Source organism: Ovis canadensis, chromosome 4 (assembly GCF_042477335.2).
Source record: "Ovis canadensis isolate MfBH-ARS-UI-01 breed Bighorn chromosome 4, ARS-UI_OviCan_v2, whole genome shotgun sequence".
In the NCBI taxonomy this organism is placed as follows: Eukaryota; Metazoa; Chordata; class Mammalia; order Artiodactyla; family Bovidae; genus Ovis; species Ovis canadensis.
The window spans coordinates 78,883,726-78,897,685 of record NC_091248.1 but is presented as its reverse complement, the minus strand read 5'-3'; the positions used below and the strand labels follow the sequence as shown (position 1 = coordinate 78,897,685).

The following is a 13,960-nucleotide window of genomic DNA, read 5'->3' as shown; positions in this document are numbered from 1 at the left end:
AGTGAAGAGAACAGTGTATTTTCCTGTTGGACTGAGTGGGCTCATCATAGGAAAGTATCTGTGAGTGGCAGGATGTAGCATTGTAAATTCAGGGGTGAGTTGAGGAGATCTGGAGGGACATTTGGTTTATGTTAGGGTTATAGTGTCAAGTCCTGACTCACTTCAGGTTTTGGGGACAGAAGGCTGGCTGACAAATACACAGTTTAGGCACCTGCTGTTGATGGGATCCTGCGGTGACAATAATGAAATATTGGGGAGATCTTATTTATAATTCTTGTTGTAATTAAATAGGTCTTTGGGACAGTAAAAGCAAATTTTGTGAGAATTAGAGGTTAGGGAAGAATAAAATCTAAAGTTTGTTTTTTGTTCTTTTTTTAGCTATGCAGAAAAACTCCAGAAATGAGATTACGTTTTCTGGCCCTCCATAGCATTTTTATGTATTGGTGGAGGTTTCTCCTTGATTTTAGCCATGCTTTTTCTGTGCTGAAATGATGAAACTTTCTCACTTTGCAGGGCTGCAACATTAACACTTAGTAGCAGTGGAATACGTTTTCTTTTAGGCCTTGGCATCACAGCTAAGCAGGATAGGGGGGCAGGGGGTCAACCTTCAAGAAATCAGGAAGATTCTTTTGTCTTAAGATTCTCCGCAGGTGGCTAGACAGTGCCTAAGAGCCTAACAGTATATAAATTTCTTTCTTTACCCTAAGTCCTTGATCCCCAGTAACTCACAAGTTACCTAAGTAATATCATGGGTAGTCTTCTCCTTGTTATCAGTGTGATTGCAGATCCTTTGCTGAGCCCAGATTTTGCTAGATATGGGGAAATTGCAGGGATGGGCACTATAAGAGGAAGATGAAGACCTACCTACTGAATAATTTTTAAAAAGACTGGTCCTATTATATTCTTTGGTTAAGATAACATCAGATTAAAAACTGTTTTCGTCCTAGGATATTTTTAGAGGCTGTTATTTAAGTTGATTTTTTGGACAGTTTTTAAAATAGTATTTCAGCTGTTTTAAGAAATGACATTTCTTTTCAGAAGTAATATGTGTTCACTGTGGTAGAAAAGTGAGAATATAGAGAAAAAAGAAAACTGGCACTTAGAATCCTTTATCCTAGAGAAGTCTGCCTTGATAAGTATTCCTCCATTTCTCCATTTTTTAATGAATATACATAACTTTTTCCTGGACTGTATTAAACTATAAACAAGTTTTTTGACCTGCCTTTTAAATGTAACTTTATACCATTAATACCTTCCATTTTGAGAAGTATTGAATTTTAGCATCTTAAAATAGCTAAGTGTTTTATTGAAATCTTTATTTAACTGGTCTCCTTTTTAGACACTTAAGTGGCATTCCAGTGTTTTGCTATTTTAAATAGTGCAGCAAAGAATATCATTGTGACATTGCACCATTTTTGTAAGTGTGGAGACTATTTTAAGCCATCTTTTTTTTTTTTTTTTTAATGGTGAGCTTGTTAAAATAGACTTTGAAGCAGAATATCCTGAACACAATTTAAATTACTCTGGATGATTCTGTCTTCATCACAAATGTCACCCATTATACTATGGCATTCTGGGTTTATTTTAACATAGAGTGATTCGCACATGCCACTGACTCAGCGGGGCTTTTGATAACCAGTCCGAGAGAGGGTACTTCTCAGTGTCGACCAGAAACATAACGCTGTAGTTTTCAGCTTACCCTCCCTTCTTTCTCATATGTTGCTTCTTTTTTTGTGTGGACTGGAAGGGCATATCTACTAAATATGTACGAAATACAATGGCTTAGTCATGAATTTTGAAAGAAGACCTAAAGAATTCTCTTTTTATCCAGGGGTTCATGATAGCTAGTTAAGCTGATAGATGCTTTTCTCACTTGTTCCTGGTCGGCAGTGTTCTAGGTAATTAAATCGTCAGAAGTCCAAGTTCAGGGTAAACTGTTTGGGTGTTCAGTTAGATTTGAAAACAGCCCTCTGCACTTGTATTTTCTTAATCCAACTTGTTGTCACAAGGTTTGCTAGCTATGTATTAAGGGAATCACTGCAGAGTTGTTAATGAAACCTGTTCCTGCTCCCCTAGCCTTCACGGGTGATGTTAGTAATTTGTTAGGTTCTATTTGGTGGGTATGGTACACACCCAGAAATTGAAATTTTTTATTGAACTGTTCAAAATAAATTTATGTATAACAGATTGCTAAGGTAGAGTTTATTAAAATAAATTGATTTAATCATTTCTTAAGAAGTTTTCTAATTTTTTTCCTATAAAAAAATAATTTTTTGTCATTTTAGTATATATTCACAATAGCTTAGAGATTAATGTTCCATTTATATCATCTTATCCAGAAGATCAGTCTTCAACATTGCACCAGATTTTTTTTTAATAATTTCTCTTCCTATCTTCCATTGTTATTGTTTAGTCGCTAAGTTGTGTCCGACTCTTTGTGACCCCGTGGACTGTAGCCTGCCAGGCTCCTCTGTCCAGGAGATTTCCCAGGCAAGAGTATGGGAGTGGCTTGCCATTTCCTTCTCCAGGGGCTTTGTATATGGAATTCCTTATATCTCTTTGTAATTTCAGCTCTGCCAACTTTGTTAGAGAATAATGAGGAAGAGTGCCAGTTCTTTTCTAGCATTGAATCTTCCAGAAATTTGCAAAGGAAAGTATAACTTAGAGAAGACCTGATTTCTATGTCCAGCATTTCAAGTGAAAAACATTCTGACAGAGCCTTGGTGCCTACAATGTTTTGACTGTTAGGAAAACAAATCCCTGAGATGCTTACAAAGGAAGCAGAGAAGTGGAGCAGCTGGTTCAGAATCTCATGAAGTCCTCTCCTTCTCTCAGTAAGCCTTGTATCCTTATTGGTGGAGTCCAAGGATGTGTTTAGTTGGTGTGCTGTTTGGCACTGTGGCTTCTATGGGTCTCTGACAGTGGAGTGGTTGCATTGTTAGAGAACAAGGGTATTTTTGAAGTACTCAGAGTTCACATCAGGACACTATGTTATTGTTTTGGTTTTGTAGTTATTCATTGGTGTTTTTCCAACCTTTTACTTCTGAAGACAAAGTAAATGGACTCTGACTAGAGGACCCCAATTGGACTTGAAAACTATGGGAAAGGGTGGTAATTTTTATTATTCCTGGAGAGTAAACATATGTCACTGTTTTTTTACATAGTTCATTTAGCATTTTGAAAAATTGTCTTTTTATTCCTTGTGGTTAGAAAATTATTATTCAGCTTTCGGGCTTCCCTGGTCTCTCAGTAGTAAAAGAATCTGCCTGCCAATGCAGGAGATGTGGGTTTGATCTCTGGGTGGGGAAGATCCCCTGGAGAAGGAAATGGCAACCTACTCCAGTATTCTTGCCTGGGAAATCCCATGGACAAAGGAACCTGGCTACAGTCCATGGGGTTGCAAAAGAGTTGGATATAACTTAGTAACTTGTTCAATCAATCAGTCGTTTCTGACTCTGCGGCTCCATGGACTGCAGCATGCCAGGCTTCCCTATCCTTCACCATCTCCCAGAGTTTGCTCAAACTCATGTCCATTGAGTCTGTGATGCCATCCAACCGTCTCGTCCTCTGTCATCCCCTTCTCCTCTTGCCTTCAGTCTTTCCCTGCATCAGGGTCTTTTCTAATGAGTCAGCTCCTCACATCAGGTGGCCAAAGTAAGGAGCTTCAGCATTAGTCCTGCCAACAAATATTCAGGGTTGATTTTCTTTGGGATTGACTGGTTTGATCTCCTTGGAGTCCAAGGGACTCTCAAGAGTCTTCTCCAGCATCACAGTTCAAAGACATCAGTTCTTCAGCTCTCAGCCTTTCTTATTGTCCATCTCTCTCATCCATGCATAACTACTTGAAAACCACAGCTTTGACTATATGGACCTTTGTCAGCAAAGTAATTTCTCTGCTTTTTAATATGCTGTCTAGGTTTGTCATAGCTTTTCTTCCAAGGAGCAAGCGTCTTTTAATTTCATGGCTGCAGTCACTGTCTGCAGTGATTTTGGAGCCCCCCAAAATAAAGTGTGTCACTGTTTCCATTGTTTCCTTGTGTATTTGCCATGAAGTGATGGGACTGGATGCATGATCTTAGTTTTTTGAATGTTGAGTTTTAAGCCAGCTTTTTCACTCTCCTCTTTCACCTTCATCGAGAGACTCTTTAATTCCTCTATGCTTTCTGCTGTTAGCGTGGTGTCATCCACATATCTGCTGCTGCTGCTGCTAAGGCACATCAGTCGTGTCCAACTCTGTGCGCCCCCATAGATGGCAGCCCACCAGGCTCCCCTGTCCCTGGGATTCTCCAGGCAAGAACACTGGAGTGGGTTACCATTTCTTTCTCCAATGGATGAAAGTGAAAGTGAAGTTGCACAGTCGTGTCCAATGCTTACTGACCCCATTTACTGCAGCCCACCAGACTCCTCCATCCATGGGAGTTTCCAGGCAAGAGTACTGGAGTGGGTTGCCAGTGCCTTCTCGGCTACATATCTGAGGTTATTGTTATTTTTCTTGGCAATCTTGATTCCAGCTTGTGCTTCATCCAGCCTGACATTTCGCATTATGTGCTCTGCATATAAGTTAAATAAGCAGGGTAATAATATAGCCTTGATGTACTCCTTTCCCAATTTTGAACCAGTGTGTTATTCCATGTCTGGTTCTGACTTTAGCGACTAAACAACAATTCAGTTTTCACTTGTTAGCAATCATCCTTTGTCTTCTTTTTCCCTCCTCTTATCTTCTTTTATAGTTATTTAAGTGTGAAAATTTTATTGCTAATTGAGATCAAAATAGATTTTGCCATATGAGTATTTGTTGACATAAAAAGATACTTGAAATATGTGTGATTTAATATTTAGTGTTATCCTTTCAGTTCAGTCGCTCAGTCATGTCCGACTCTGTGACCCCATGAATCACAGCACGCCAGGCCTCCCTGTCCATCACCACCTCCCGGAGTTTACCCAAACTCATATCCATTGAGTCGGTAATGCCATCCAGCCATCTCATCCTCTGTCGTCCGTTTCTCCTGCCCCCAGTCCCTCCCAGCATCAGGGTCTTTTCCAGTGAGTCAACTCTTCGCATGAGGTGGCCAAAGTATTGGAGTTTCAGCTTCAGCATCAGTCCTTCCAGTGTTATCCTTTAGGGGATATATATCAATATCATATTATATATTAATATATACTAATTTAATATTATCTTTTTAGGGGAGCAATAGATACATTTGTTACACAGTGTCTGTGCTAATACCTTACCAGATACCATGTTTGATCCCCAAATTTAACTTAGATTTTGGGCTGTGAACTTTCACTATATAATAGTACTCTTACTGGATGATAATCATTCTAAATATTTCTTAGTCTCTGGAGATGTACTTTGTGTTTTGTCAGTGATTTTTCACATATACTCAGGACTGCCATATACAGTGTGCAGACCCTGTACAGCACAGCTGCAGGGGAGAGCCCTTCCAGTAGACTGCCATTGTTGGTGGGTCTCCCTAGACTATCCAGTGAGACTGCCTATATACCTGGCTTTACTTTCTGCTTAGTTTTATTGGCTTTATTGTTTAAATTGTGTTTTGATTCAACAGAGTATTATGTAAGAGTCTCAGGTAACCTCCAAGAGAATTCCTCTTAAGCCTTTGTGCCATGAATTGTATGTATGTGTGTGGATTATTTTGGATATATTGAATGGGAGCTATGAGTATTGAGTCAGCACTCAAAACATGTAGAATTTACACCTTAAGATTTATAAATCCCATTAAGTGCAAATAACAGATTCACTGTTGTTTTGTTTTTCCCCACTCATCAACTGGGTATCTAACAATTTAGTCATATTCTACACTAGCTACCCAGAGTTAGCCTCATACTCCGCAGGTTTAAGGGCTCAGCCCCACAACATGCGCTTACTTTAGACACCAGTCCCAGGTCCCCAGGCTACCTGCATTTCTGTCCAACTTTGCTACAAATTCAGGGGTTCCCGTGTTCCCTGTCAAGATTCTGAGATTTCCTAGAGCAACTCACAAAACTCAGGAAAACACTGCTTACTTTTACTGATTTATTTAAGGATACCTCTCTGGAATAGCCCAATGGAAGAGATGCATAGGATAAAGTATATGAGCCGAGGCATGGAACTTGCAAGACCTCTCTGGGAACAGCATCCTCCTAGCACCTCAGTGTCTTCATCAGCTGAGAAGCTTCCTGAACCTGATTGTTTGGGGATTTTATGGAGGTTTCATTACATAGGCATGATGGATTGAATCATTAGACATTGGTGATTGAACTCAATCTCCACTCCCTCTCCCCTCCCTGAGATTGAGAGGTGGAGCTGAAAGTTCCTCGCTTTGAATCAAGGCTTCCTCATTCTGGTGACCAGGCCCCGTTCCAGAGTCATTTAACCCCACCTAGAGTCACCTCGTTAGCTTGTTGTTGTTCATTTGCTCAGCCGTATCTGACTCTTTGCAACCCCATGAACTGCAGCACGCCAGGCTACCCTGTCCCTCATCAGCTCCCGGAACTTGTTCAAACTCATGTCCATTGGGTCGGTGATGCCATCCAATCATCTTGTTCTCTTTGCTCCCCTTCTCCTTCTGCCTTCAGACACTGGCGTGGTTGCAGGCATCTTCTTATGAATAACAAAAGATGTTCCTATCACTTGGGAAATTCCAAAGGGTTGTAGGAGCTTAGGGACATAGGTCAAATATATATTTTTTATTACATCACACTTAACTGTCCTGTATAGCTAATAATAATGTTTTAAAAAAAGCTCTAAAAATATTCAACAGTAGAGAGTTGACTAATGAAACAAAACTATATTGAAATTATTGTATATGTGTAGACACAAAGGAGTTTGTGTGGAAGTGTTATAAACTTGATTAGAAAGTTTAGCAGTCTCCAAATGCAAGGATTTGTTGGTGGCAGGTAAACCAGTAGAATTCTAGAAAGTTGCCAACACAATATAGGCAATGTTCAATTTGTAAAAAGTTGTATCACCAAAGTTGGCTGTTTGAAATTCTGAATACATATTCCCAAAGAAGCATTGTTAAAAATATTCTGGGTGCAAGTCAGTCTAAAGCTGCCTTAATTTACTCATGGAATTCTTCGAGCATATATAGTATCTACAGTTAAAACAATTTTATGAGTTGACTATATTTTATATTCCAACTAAAGTCACTCAAAGCAGGTTTTTCTTCAGTAGAATCAGGAGAATATATTGAACATAACGTAGCATCAGATATTAATTAGACTCTGGTCACTGGTAACTTGTTAACTAAATCATCAGGAAAATAGATCTTTTCACCTCCCTTTGCTTCCAAAAAGATAGGATGGAAATAAGATTTCCTTCAGAAATTAGGAACTGCTTGTGGTTATCTTTTGCGTTTTTTAAATTCTAACAGCAGTCATTTAAAAATAAATGCCAGTTTACCTAAAAGTAAACGATAATATTTTCAACTTACCGTCAAGTGGTTTAGAAAATGTATCCGTATACACGTGCAACACAAAGCACATGTGGACAAAAATTAGCAGCTTGTGAATACAGGTGAAAGTATAAGATTGTTCAAATTTTCTATAACTTGGAAATTTTAAAAAAGATGGGAAAAGAAAAAAGCAGGACTATTCCTTTATCTCCGACCCTATTTACCTCTCCAGAGATAAAACCTCTATATTAAAGATGTTTTTCAGGGATGTTTTTTAATTGATTTACAAAGATGTGCTATGTAACTGTTTGCATAAATGGGATTAGAGTAGAAGTAGGATTATACTGTATTTACTGATACCCTGCTTCCTCATTAAATTTAATAGTTGCATTAATTTTCTATTACTGTTAACACAAGCCACACACTTAAAACAGTGCAAATTTATTAAGAGTTCTGGAGGTCAGAAATCTGAAATGGGTTTCACTAAAGCTAAAATCAAGGTGTTGGCAGCTCTGCGTTGCTTCAGGATAATCTGGGGGAGAATTAGTTTTCTTGCGTTTTCCAGCTTCTAGCGGTCACCTGCACTCCTTCGCTCAAGTGACTTCTGAAGGCTCAAGTGCCTTCCTCCATCTTCAAAGCATCTTGAAGCATATCACTGTCACTCTCTCTGACTCTGCCTCCTCTGCCTCTCATAAGGACCCTTGTGATTACATTGGGACCGCCTGGATAATCCCCATCTGGAGATAATCTTATCTGCGACATCCCTTTTGCATTGTAAGGACAGATTCTGAGAATTAGGAGATGGACATGTCTGGAGGGCTTTAATTTACCTACTTCACAGTGTACCGTACCTGTCTTGCTTTATCTATATATATATAAGTCTACCATTCTTTTTAACAGCTGGAGAGAACTGATGTAAAATCTCATTGACCAATCCTCTGATGAATATTTAGGTTTCCAGTTTTTATGCTACAGTAAGTCATATCACTGTGAACATTTTTGTACTTCTCCATGTGAACATCTGTGTGTATTTGTGGAATAAATTCCTAAAATAGAACTTAAGTCAGAGTAAATGTATTACTGATTTGGTAATTCTGCCAAATAGCCACCCAAACTGCTGTACCAATTTATAGTTGCACAGCCAAACCCCATATTCTTGTCAGCACAAAGTGTGAATAATTTTTTTCATGTTTTTCAATAATGAGTAAAAATTTTGAAATTCCTTTCCTATGTTTAAATAGGAGATTGAGCACTGTTGTACTACTTTCTTTTGGAATTTTCACGATTAAAGTTGTCGAATGAAAAAAGAAGGCACAGCATAAGAGTTGTGAGTTAAATTTTATTTGGGGGCAAAATGAGGACTATAGCCCTGGAGACAGCCTCTCAGAAACGTCTGAGGAGCTGCTCTGAAGAGGTAGCTGGGGAGGTCAGTATGTATACCAATACTGTGTGATTTTGGTGAAGGGGGGATACATGGAATTAAGCACACATTTGGCAAAGGGTTACTGCTAGTCACAAGGAGCAGATATCCTTGTCAATGATTTTAGTGCTTTTCTAGGTATAATTTAAAATTATATCTAAATTTTAAGATTTTAGCTGTAAGAATTTAGGCTCATAAATATTCTGAAAATATCTGACAGCCTGCTCTGCCAGTTTTTCTGAGCGCACAGAGTGCCTCATTCCTAATCTCTGCCCTAAATTCCATTCAGAGTATGTTGAAGGTCCGTGACTGAAGTGGTTAGTGACCTAATCCTTGTAGAGACAGGTTTCAAGTGATAAGTTTTAGTTGGCAAAAACTTTTTGGATCATAAAGAGCAACATACTTCTTGATGTACTTGTGATAATTTGAATCCATGATGCTCATATTTATTTAAAAGCATGTTTATTCCATACTAAATGTTTTTAAAGTAAATACTATACATTAAAATTAGTGGTTTTTCAAATGAGATTATTTTGTAATAATTACCAAGTCTTCTTATGTTAAGTATTATATATTGGACTTTAGTGTTTACATAAAATACAATAATTTATTTCCTTGGTGTTTTTTTTTTGGGGGGGTGTTGTTTTTCCTGTTAAACCAAGGATTCTGAGTTGGTAATTTTTTTTCTTTTAACTTTGTAACTGCCAGATTCATAGCTTCAGGTTTGAACTTACATCCTTCTCTTGAGGGCACATTTTGCCTTCCCTTACACTTTGAAGAATTGCCAGTATAAAACTGGTATGATAGAGAAGACACAGAGATGCGAAGGTAGCTTGAGATTATTTATGCCTCCAGTTAACTGATATTAAATAACTGATCTTGGAGAGAAAGTTTGACTCCATAAATCAAACCTTTGAAAAATCCTTTCAAACTGAAATGTTGATTGCTTCTGGAGGTGGGGGGCAGGGAAATTTAAACATTTCAGTATGGCATGAGATTACTTGTTAAAAATAATCATTTTTAAAGCCCTTTTATAATCAGCTCTCATATAACTAGTGGCACCTTGATTACCTTAAATGTAGGAAAATCAGCCATCATGTCCTTCCACATTAAAGGTGAGATCTAAAAGTGATTCTCATCCTTATGTTGTTCCAACTTTAGTGTATTTATTACTGATGTAATGCAAATCCCTTTAAAAAAAAGTATGTTTTGAAAGAAAATTAAATGTAAGTCAGTGTGATACAATCCAGGTATTCAGCATTGAATTTTGTCAGCTCTCACTGAGATAACCAAAAGATGAAGCAGAGGGAAGAATGCTGGTAAACCTGGGGAATGCCAGAAACTGGCGGCTTCTGCTAAAAACCGTTATTTCTATGAGATACAGTATTAGACTTCATTGGTCAGTTCTCAGTCTTGGGGCAAAAAATAACCTAAAGTGGTAGTTAATGCCCACTCATCCCCTAACAGCTCATTGAAACCATAAGTTCCAGTATTGGGAGCAAGGGAGTCAGCTGATGAGAAGCAAAGCTAGATCTTGACTCAGCTTCTCAGGCTTCTTTGTTGACTCTCTCCTACTCAGTTCAAGAGGATATTGGTTTTTCTCAGGGCTCCCTGTCTTCAGTTACCATCTATTTGGTTCAGTTCAGTCACTCAGTTGTGTCCTACTCTGCGACCCCATGAATAGCAGCACGCCAGGCCTCCCTGTCCGTCACCAACTCCCGAGTCCACTCAAAGTTATGTCCATCGAGTTGGTGATGCCATCCAGCCATCTCATCCTCTGTTGTCCCCTTCTCCTCCTGCCCCCTATCCCTCCCAGCATTCAGGGTCTTTTCCAATAAGTCAACTCTTTGCATGAGGTGGCCAAAGTATTGAAGTTTCAGCTTTAGCATCAGTCCTTCCAGTGAACACCCAGGACTTTAGAATGGACTGGTTGGAACTCGTTGCAGTCCAAGGGACTCTCAACAATCTTCTCCAACACCACAGTTCAAAAGCATCAATTCTTCGGCGCTCAGCTTTCTTCACAGTCCAACTCTCACATCTATACATGACCACTGGAAAAACCATAGCCTTGACTAGACAGACCTTAGTCGGCAAAGTAATGTCTCTGCTTTTGAATATGCTGTCTAGGTTGGTCATAACTTTCCTTCCAAGGAGTAAGTGTCTTTTAATATCATGGCTGCAATCACCATCTGCAGTGATTTTAGAGCCCCCAAAAATAAAGTCTGACGCTGTTTCCCCATCTATTTCCCATGAAGTGATGGGACCAGATGCCATGATCTTCGTTTTCTGAATGTTGAGCTTTAAGCCAACTTTTTCGCTCTCTTTCACTTTCATCAAGAGGCTTTTTAGTTCTCTTCACTTTCTGCCACAAGGGTGGTGTCATCTGCATATCTGAGGTTATTGATATTTCTCCCGGCTTTCTGCCACAAGGGTGGTGTCATCTGCATATCTGAGGTTATTGATATTTCTCCCGGCAATCTTGATTCCAGCTTGTGCTTCTTCCAGCCCAGCATTTCTCATGATGTACTCTGCATATAAGTTAAATAAGCAGGGTGACAATATACAGCCTTGACATACTCCTTTTCCTATTTAGAACCAGTGTGTTGTTCCATGTCCAGTTCTAACAGTTGCTTCCTGACCTGCATATGGGTTTCTCAAGAGGCAGGTCAGATGGTCTGGTATTCCCATCTCTCAGAATTTTCCACAGTTTATTGTGATCCACACAGTCAAAGGCTTTGGCATAGTCAATAAAGTAGAAATAGATGTTTTTCTGGAACTCTCTGTTTAGAATGGACTGGTTGGATCTCCTTGCAGTCCAGGGGATTCTCAAAAGAGTCTTCTTCAACACCGCTCTGCATTCACATGCTTATATCTTTCCTTTTCTCCTTTGCTTTTTGCCTCTCTTCTTTTCACAGCTATTTGTAAGGCCTCCTCAGACACCCATTTTGCTTTTTTGCATTTCTTTTCCATGGGGATGGTCTTGATCCCTGTCTCCTGTACAGTGTCACAAACCTCCATCCATAGTTCATCAGGCACTCTGTCAGATCTAGTCCCTTAAATCTATTTCTCCCTTCCACTGTATAATCATAAGGGATTTGATTTAGGTCATACCTGAATGGTCTAGTGGTTTTCCCTACTTTCTTCAGTTTAAGTCTGAATTTGGCAATAAGCAGTTCATGATCTGAGCCACAGTCAGCTCCCAGTCTTGTTTTTGCTGACTGTATAGAGCTTCTCCATCTTTGGCTGCAAAGAATATAATCAGTCTGATTTCGGTGTTGACCATCTGGTGATGTCCATGTGTAGAGTCTTCTCTTGTGTTGTTGGAAGAGAGTGTTATGACTAGTGCGTTCTCTTGGAAAAACTCTATTAGCTTTTGCCCTGCTTCATTCTGCATTCCAAGGCCAAATTTGCCTGTAACTCCAGGTGTTTCTTGACTTCCTACTTTTGCATTCCAGTCCCCTATAATGAAAAGGACATCTTTTTTGGGTGTTAGTTCTAAGAGGTCTTGTAGGTCTTCATAGAACTGTTCAACTTCAGCTTCTTCAGCATTACTGGTCGGGGCATAGGCCTGGATTACCATGATATTGAATGGTTTGCCTTGGAAACGAACAGAGATCATTCTGTCGTTTTTGAGACTGCATCCAAGTACTGCATTTTGGACTCTTTTGTTGACCATGATGGCTACTCCATTTCTTCTGAGGGATTCCTGCCCACAGTAGTAGATATAATGGTCATCTGAGTTAAATTCACCCATTCCAGTCCATTTTAGTTCGCTGATTCCTAGAATGTCGACGTTCACTCTTGCCATCTCCTGTTTGACCACTCCCAATTTGTCTTGATTCATGGACCTAACATTCCAGGTTCCTATGCAATATTGCTCTTTACAGCATCGGATCTTGCTTCTATCACCAGTCACATCCACAACTGGGTATTGATCTATTTGGTAACAACTCCCAAACGTACATCTCCAATTCAGTCACCACCCCCACTACACCCTACCCTTAAACACGTCAAAATTAAACTCCTTTAAATCAAAAAAGGGGGAAGGCTTACTTTTTTTTCCTTCTTCTTATCCTCCTTTTTTCTTTTTCTTCTTCTATACCGGTAGGTTTGTTGATATTGTCAAATGGCATCAACAAGCATGGCTTATCCTTACTTCTGTCATTGAGAGTTTGAAAGCATTTTTGCCTGTCGAGGTATAACTTTCCCTTTGATCTTCACCCTGTTGGCTAACATTCCTTCCCATTTTAGGTCGAGTTCTCTTACCCACCCCTGATTCCAGGAGATGGACATGATAGTCACAGCTTACCTGAAGAATGGAAGTACTTGCCCTTCCTTGCCTTACCAGATGGCGCACACAACTACCAAGAAGGTATGTAAACAGACAGTGGAGCAATCAATAGATGCCTTTTTTGTTTTTGTTTTTTTTTCAAATTTGCTCCGACATGTTAGAGTCTGAGTACTGGTAATGAAAGACATTTGGCCTAGTGATTGTTCATAAAATATTTAAGTGCTTGTTTGAAGAGGACTAGTGAGTTATTTATACTAGAGGATCTGCAGAAGAGTACCAGGCTTATATCGGCAATGGTTGGTGAACACTGGCCACTCTTCTGCCAAGAGCTCTGGCCAAGGTAAGTGATTAGCCATATTAGGACAGCTGCTATTGGTAGCACTTTCTGTATTTAAACCTCAGACTCCTCTCAGAGACAAACTCAGGAAGGTTACCTGGACCAGCTGCAGGCTGATTGAAGCTCTAGCTACAAGTTTACTAGCTTCATCTTCCAGTGCCCACCTGAAAACACCTGGGGTTGTTTTTCCTCTCCTGAAGCATTGCCGTCACAGTCTGCTTAAAAGTTTTCACGCATGAGGAGCGTGTTAACACCCTCAAAGAAAGTAGGCTGTGAAGTTAGTATGGAATCTCCTATCACCCTATACATGAGTGCTTTGAATGGCTTAATGAAGAAATATGCTTTATCATGGTTTTATAGGCTCTTCTAAGACACCAGATTAAACTTGGTTTGGTTGCTTGTTTTTCTAAAATTTATTACTTTTTGTATGAAATGAGGCAAATTCTACTATGCAGTTTAACATAAAATTTAAATGCTGTATTTTTAACCTCACAAACCTTTTTAACTTTTTATTTTGT

At 39.3% G+C, this 13,960-nt stretch overlaps 1 protein-coding gene across 1 annotated transcript in view; it reads left to right on the top strand.

The window, feature by feature from the left end:
• AVL9 (AVL9 cell migration associated) overlaps positions 1-13,960 on the top strand; it is a 55,504-nt gene that overhangs the window by 5,223 nt on the left and 36,321 nt on the right. The window contains exon 2 of the mRNA XM_069588091.1: positions 13,066-13,186. Coding sequence (XP_069444192.1) covers positions 13,066-13,186 — 121 coding nt within the window. The remainder of the gene's footprint in view (positions 1-13,065; positions 13,187-13,960) is intronic.